The sequence below is a fragment of the Capricornis sumatraensis genome, chromosome 2 (assembly GCF_032405125.1).
Source record: "Capricornis sumatraensis isolate serow.1 chromosome 2, serow.2, whole genome shotgun sequence".
In the NCBI taxonomy this organism is placed as follows: Eukaryota; Metazoa; Chordata; class Mammalia; order Artiodactyla; family Bovidae; genus Capricornis; species Capricornis sumatraensis.
Window position 1 is genome coordinate 118,372,378 of NC_091070.1, and position 7,424 is coordinate 118,379,801.

At 49.7% G+C, this 7,424-nt stretch overlaps 1 protein-coding gene across 1 annotated transcript; it reads right to left on the reverse strand.

Annotated features, from left to right (window-relative positions):
- Positions 1-5,573: 5,573 nt before the first annotated feature.
- LOC138074414 (protein S100-A7-like) lies at positions 5,574-6,947 on the reverse strand. The gene is made up of 2 exons (XM_068966555.1): positions 6,807-6,947; positions 5,574-5,738 (listed from the first exon to the last, which is right to left on the reverse strand). The coding sequence occupies exons 1-2, from the start codon at positions 6,945-6,947 to the stop codon at positions 5,574-5,576; spliced, it is 306 nt and encodes a 101-aa protein (XP_068822656.1).
- Positions 6,948-7,424: the final 477 nt, after the last annotated feature.

The following is a 7,424-nucleotide window of genomic DNA, read 5'->3' on the forward strand; positions in this document are numbered from 1 at the left end:
CACAGTAATCCAAATCTGTGCCCCAACCAGTAACGCTGAAGAAGCTGAAGTTGAACGGTTCTATGAAGACCTACAAGACCTTGTAGAACTAACACCCAAAAAAGATGTCCTTTTCATTATAGGGGACTGGAATGCAAAAGTAGGAAGTCAAGAAACACTTGGAGTAACAGGCAAATTTGGCCTTGGAATACGGAATGAAGCAGGGCAAAGACTAAATAGAGTTTTGCCAAGAAAATGCACTGGTCAGAGCAAACACCCTCTTCCAACAACACAAGAGAAGACTCTACACATGGACATCACCAGATGGTCGACACTGAAATCAGATTGATTATATTCTTTGCAGCCAAAGATGGAGAAGCTCTATACAGTCAACAAAAACAAGACCGGGAGCTGACTGTGGCTCAGATCATGAACTCCTTATTACCAAATTCAGACTGAAATTGAAGAAAGTAGGGAAAACCGCTAGACCATTCAGGTATGACCTAAATCAAATCCCTTATGATTATACAGTGGAAGTGAGAAATAGATTTAAGGGACTAGATCTGATAGATAGAGTGCCTGATGAACTATGGAATGAGGTTCCTGACATTGAACAGGAGACAGGGATCAAGACCATCCCCATGGAAAAGAAATGCAAAAAGCAAAATGGCTGTCTGGGGAGGCCTTACAAATAGCTGTGAAAAGAAGAGAGGCAAAAAGCAAAGGAGAAAAGGATGGATATATGCATCTGAATGCAGAGTTCCAGAGAATAGCAAGAAGAGATAAGCAAGCCTTCTTCAGCGATCAGTGCAAAGAAATAGAGGAAAAGAACAGAATGGGAAAGACTAGAGATCTCTTCAAGAAAATTAGCGATACCAAGGGAACATTTCATGCAAAGATGGGCTCAAGAAAGGACAGAAATGGTATGGACCTAACAGAAGCAGAAGATATTAAGAAGAGATGGCAAGAATACACAGAAGAACTGTACAAAAAAGATCTGCACGACCCGGATAATCATGATGATGTGATTACTCACCTAGAGCCAGACATCCTGGAATGTGAAGTCAAGTCGGCCTTAGAAAGCATCACTACAAACAAAGCTAGTGGAGGTGAAGGAATTCCAGTTGAGCTATTTGAAATCCTGAAAGATGATGCTGTGAAAGTGCTGCACTCAGTATGCCAGCAAATTTGGAAAACTCAGCAGTGGCCACAGGACTGGAAAAGTCAGTTTTCATTCTAATCCCAAAGAAAGGCAATGCCAAAGAATGCTCAAACTATCACACAATTGCACTCATCTCACATGCTAGTAAAGTAAGGCTCAAAATTCTCCAAGCCAGGCTTCAGCAATACGTGAACTGTGAACTTCCAGATGTTCAAGCTGGTTTTAGAAAAGGCAGAAAACCAGAGATCAAATTGCCAACATCCGCTGGATCACGGAAAAAGCAAGAGAGTTCCAGAAAAACATCTATTTCTTTATTGACTCTGCCAAAGCCTTTGACTATGTGGATCACAAGAAACTGTGGAAAATTCTGAGAGAGATGGGAATACCAGACCACCTGACCTGCCTCTTGAGAAATATGTATGCAGATCAAGAAGCAACAGTTAGAACTGGACATGGAACAACAGACTGGTTCCAAATAGGAAAAGGAGTACGTCAAGGCTGTATATTGTCACCCTGCTTATTTAACTTCTATGCAGAGTACATCATGAGAAACGCTGGACTGGAAGAAACACAAGCTGGAATCAAGATTGCCGGGAGAAATATCAATAACCTCAGATATGCAGATGACACCACCCTTATGGCAGAAAGTGAAGAGGAACTAAAAAGCCTCTTGATGAAAGTGAAAGAGGAGAGTGAAAAAGTTGGCTTAAAGCTCAACATTCAGAAAACGAAGATCATGGCATCCGGTCCCATCACTTCATGGGAAATAGATGGGGAAACAGTGGAAACAGTGTCAGACTTTATTTTTTTGCCAAAATCACTGCAGATGGTGACTGCAGCCATGAAATTAAAAGACACTCCTTGGAAGGAAAGTTATGACCAACCTAGATAGTATATTCAAAAGCAGAGACATTACTTTGGCGGCTAAGGTCCGTCTAGTCAAGGCTATGGTTTTTCCTGTGGTCATGTATGGATGTGAGAGTTGGACTGTGAAGAAGGCTGAGTGCCAAAGAATTGATGCTTTTGAACTGTGGTGTTGGGGAAGACTCTTGAGAGTCGCTTGGACTGCAAGGAGATCCAGCCAGTCCATTCTGAAGGAGATCAGCCCTGGGATTTCTTTGGAGGGAATGATGCTGAAGCTGAAACTCCAATACTTTGGCCACCTCATGTGAAGAGTTGACTCATTGGAAAAGACTCTGATGCTGGGAGGGATTGGGGGCAGGAGGAGAAGGGGATGACCGAGGATGAGATGGCTGGATGGCATCCCTGACTCAATGGACATGAGTCTGTGTGAACTCCGGGAGTTGGTGATGGACAGGGAGGCCTGGTGTGCTGCGATTCATGGGGTTGCAAAGAGTCGGACATGACTGAGCGACTGAACTGAACTGAACTGAGCCTACAAATCCAAGAGCAAATGCCCCATTACCCTCTGGGCTCCACTTGCATCCCATGACCTTGGTGAAAATTAGCCTCAACTCCAGCAGGGCGCTGGGGGGCTCCTCTGGTTGGGCCACGGAACCTGGCTTTCCAGGTGGCAAGTGGTAAAGAACCTGCCAGTGCAGGAGATGCAAGAGATGTGGGTTCATTCCCTGGGTTGGGAAGAACCCCTGGAGGAGGAAATGTCAACCCACTCCAGTATTCTTGCCTGGAAAACTCCATGGACAGAGGAGCCTGGTGGGACCACAGTCCATAGGGTTGCAAAGGAGTTGGACACGACTGAGGACTGAGAATGCACCCACACACACAGGAGAATAATGGTGAGTGAGGGTAGTTGTGAGACTGCGATCCCAGGGGTGTCAGACTAGGGAGAATGAGTGTTGACCATCCCGGAGCACAGGCAGGCCCTACCTAGAACTTCCTGGTGTCCAGTGTGTGCTCTCATTACAGCCGAAGAGCCACCCGCTGGAAAGCCCAGGGCCAGGGCTCCCGCCCCATCCCTGCAGCCCACACTCACCCCGCTTATTCTCTGCCTCTGCCATCCTTCCTCCTCGCTCCAGGCCAGGACTGAAATCGAGTTTTCCTTTGTTTGATATCTTCTCCCCACAGTAAAGAAAGAGCCAGATTTCTTTCTTTGTTTTTTTTTTTTCTTTTTGGTTTTTGTCTTAAAAATTTTGTCCACGGGTGTACATGAGTTCCCAATCCTGAAAAACATCTTTTTTTTTAAATTAAACTTTTTATTTTGAATTGGGATATACCCTGTTAACAGGGTTTCCCAGGTGGCACTAGTGGTAAAGAACCCACCTATCAATGCAGGAGCCGTAAGAGACACGGGTTGGATCCTTGGGTCGGGAAGATCCCCTGGAGGAGGGTATGGCAACCCGCTCCAGTACTCTTGCTGCAGAATCCCAAGGACAGAGGAGCCTAGTGGGCTATAGTCCATAGCTTCGCACAGAGTCGGACGTGACTAAAGCGTCTTAGCATGCATGCGTAGCCTAATAACAATGTTGTCTAGTTTCAGATGCATAGAAGGGACGTAGCCACACGTGTATATGTATCCATTCTCTGCCAAACTTCTCTCCTATCCAGGCTGCCCCTGAACATTGAGCGGCGTTCCCTCTGCTATATAGTAGGTGGTCCTTGTTCGTTATCCATTCTAAATATGCAAGTGCGTCTCTATTCATCTCAAGCTTGTTCCATCCCTCTCAACTGGCAATCATAAGTTGGTGCTCTAAGTCTGTGAGTTGGTTAGAGCCAGATTTCTTAGAAGAGTTCTTTAAGAAAGAAGAAGATGAGATCAGCTTTCCTGAGTTTCTCTCTACTGATGCTGCAGTTGCCACAGATTTACACAGCCAGTCCCATGGGCTCCCTGTATTGAGGGTCAGAGATTAGCCAGGCTCAGCTCAGCCCAGAGGTCTCAATGAAGACCTCTCAGGAGTCAATAAACTGTTGCCTGCCTTGTTCTGATTACTAGTGTTATTTTTTAAAATCACTTTTATTAGTGCTATTTTCTTATTTTTAAAAAAATTTATTCATTTTAATTGGAGGCTAATTACAATATTGTAGTGGTTTTTGCCATATACTGACATGAATCACCCTATTTTCTTATTTTTCATTGGTTATGAATGTTGGCAAAATAGTCTTGCCAAGGATGTTCCTGAAGCAGAGAGGAGGTGATGGTGTGGAAATTGAAGTGCTCGAGGAATGGTGTCAAGGAAGCTGAGCAGCCACCCACCTGGACAATAACTTATCCTACATGTCGCCTGCTGGCGGGAGAGCAGAAGGGTGTGGAGACAGTTGCCCGATTCATCCAGGAAGAAGGTTTGCCTGATTAAGAGGTTGGTGGGAGGCTGAGTGGGGGTGGGGGGGGTGGGGAGTGATTGGGCCAGAAGAGGTGCCCTCAAGGAGGGGACGCTGGCTGAACCTGCAGGGACACGGCCTGCAAGTGGCACTGGGGAGGGGGTAAGCGCTGACTCTGCCTCTTGGCGCCCTGGAGATGCTCTGAGGAGTGCCAGTGACCTGTTGGGAAGTCCCTGTGTTGTGCTCGTTTCCAAATCCTCAGCCCCTAGCGCCTTGCCTGGCTTCAAAGGGCCAATGGGTAATGACATGCCCCTACTGGAGGCAGATAGAGGAGACGGGAATGCACACGCTCGGCATAGCGCTCCTTCTCCTCCCTGAGTGGCTTCTCCACCGTGCTTCTGCTGCAGTCCTGTCTCCTCACTTGACTCCGATAGGATGACTGGTCCCCTGGACTAGCTAGACCTCCTCTGCCTGGAGTGTCCATCACCATGGGCTATCCCCAAACACCCAGCTCCTGGCTTGTAGCAAACAGCTACTGAGAATCAGCTCAGCAAACAGGGTGACTCTCCATTCCACAGGGACACTCACACAGGCCAAAACACACCAGCGCATGCATGGGGACCGGGACACAGCCCAGGGACCCCAGGCCACAGGACAGGAGATCCAGCCGTCGGGTACTGCTGAGCCTCCTGTTCACAGCGGCAAATGGCCGTGTCCTCAAACTCCCCCGCACACCCGCCCAGCAAGAAAACCCTCGTAAAGCGGCACCAGTCTCCACAGCCCCTCGGGAAGACGGTGGGGCATGAGGCCCAGTGTGGAGACACTGGCTTCTGCTTACTGCAGTTTCTTGGTCACCGGATGCTGAGCCCTGCCTTCACAAGGAAAAGCATGTCTGGGGCCTGCTGGAATGCTTTGTCCTGGCCTCCATGTCTGGGACCCCATCTGTACATTTATTAGGGAGCACGGAGAGGAGGACAACAGGCCCTGCCGAGAAAATGCGCATTGATGCTGGAGGCCAAGAGAGGGCGCACTGCTAGCGCCTTCGTGGTCCATCCACCTGGTGGAAATTCCAGATAACATTCACCAAGGAGTAGCAGTTTTGACAACATAGGCGTCCCCATAAAGAAAGGAAATAAGCCAGAATCTGGGGAGACAACACTTTATTGTTTCTTGGGTTGTCTGGAGGCCTCTGGGCTCACTGATTTCCCCCAGAACAGAGCTCCGCTCCGTGGCTGTGGTTGTGATAGTCTGAGGCTATGTCCGCCAGCAAGGACAAGAACTCAGAAAAGTCAATCTTCTGGTCCTTATTCTTGTCCTTTTTCTCAAAGATATTGGACAAGTAATGTCGGCCCCTTTTCTCCTGTGGGAAAAAGACACCAAAACAGGCAAATTCAGCGCCACAAAAGTGATGGGCTGGGAGAAGAGGAAGAAGTAGAGACAGAGAAATGAGGACCCAGTGCAGCACAGAGGTGTCTGGTGTGGTATTGAGGAGGGGAGGTGTGGGATGAGGTGGGGACACTGACGTTGCCCAGCAGTTCAATGGAGAGTCCTTCCCCAAATGTGAACTTGGATGAAATCCTCACATGGTGAGCAGGCTCTGCCCAGAGCTGTCCTGATCAGTGTGCTGGTGTGGGGAGTCTCCAGCCCCAGACCACCACCCACCACCCAACTCCCTGCAGGGGACCGCCTACCTAAGATCTGCTCAGGGACTCAAAATAAGCCCTACCCTTGTCTGCCTCATGCCAACCCCTTCTTCTTTTGACCTATGAGAACTTACTTGCTCTGAGTTCCCTCTTCTTGCTTTCGCTAGTAACCTCTTCTTTTTGTAATCAATTCATCGAATTGTCTGGTTAAATCAGGTAGGTGGATGAGTTCTTTGTTGTATAAAATGGTCTTAAGTTCTGTCAGTGATGGAATTTCTGTCACCTTCCCTCTGATCTCAAGACCCTAGGGGAGCCTCTAGAGCCTCTCAGGGTGTGAGCAGAAGAGTTTGACTCTCATACAGAAGGTGGGACAGGTGAGAGAGGACCCATCCACTGCCCTCCAGTTGTAGCCCTTTTTGATAACTTATCATCAACTACTTGTATCCACACATTTTCCTACTCTGCCACATACAGCATCTCTTCACCCCCTGATAGAGGACGGGATAGGAAGTTCTATGATGCCCTTTTGCAGATGAGAAAGCGAGGATCAGAGAATGAGAGTGACTTGTCCAAAGTCTCCCAGGAAGGGTCCCCAGTCATGCCAGGACCCCGCCACCACGGGGGACCAGGACCCTGCCACCACGGGGGACCAGGACCCCGTCACCATGGGGGACCAGAACCCTGCCACCATGGGGGACCAGGACCCCACCACCATGGGGGACCAGGACCCTGCCACCACGGGGGACCAGGACCCCGTCACCATGGGGGACCAGAAGCCCACTCACACAGGCACTGAGGAAGTTGGGGAAGCTCTCCTTCAGCAGCTGCAGCAGGGCCTCCTTCTCGATGGTGTCATCGGGTCCCGAGTATTTGTGAAACAGGTCGATCAAGGCTGAAATGGCCTGCTCAAGCTTAGAGCCGCTCATCTTGGCTTCCCAAGAGCTGCCGGAAGAGGGGTCAGTGACCTTTTGTGTCCTTCCCCAGGGGAGGGTCCCCAAGATCAGACACCTGGATGGGGGCTGAGCAGCCAGCGCAGCGCGGCTCAGATGGGACAGAAGAAACTGCTTCTCTGCGTGCTGGGAGGAGAGGCTGAGGAGCAGGAGGGCGTGCCCAGGCATGGGCCTGGGTCCCCACAGCTCAGGGCATGAGGAGGTGAAGGAGACTGGCAGACTCCTCTGTGGGGAGGACCACAGCATGTGGAAGCAGAGACGGGGGCAGCCCCAGTGAGAAGACTGGGCCTGAGGCGGGATGCAGCAAGCAGAGCCGTGGAGGAGCCCACCCCCCAAACAGCAGCAAATCCATCTCCTCCAGGTTCAGCGTCAGGGTCAGAGTCGCGGGGGCAGGACAGAGTGCCCTCTGATCTGGTCTGAGCCTCCTGGGCTGCTTCCGGAAGACCCCCTAGA

Excerpts from the sequence above, each read along its gene's own strand:
- LOC138074414 (XM_068966555.1), bottom strand. The coding sequence starts at position 6,947 with ATGAGCGGCTCTAAGCTTGAGCAGGCCATTTCAGCCTTGATCGACCTG. Across the intron at positions 5,739-6,806 it reads CCAACTTCCTCAGTGCCTGT|GAGAAAAGGGGCCGACATTA; the intron begins GTGAGTGGGCTT and ends TTTTTCCCACAG.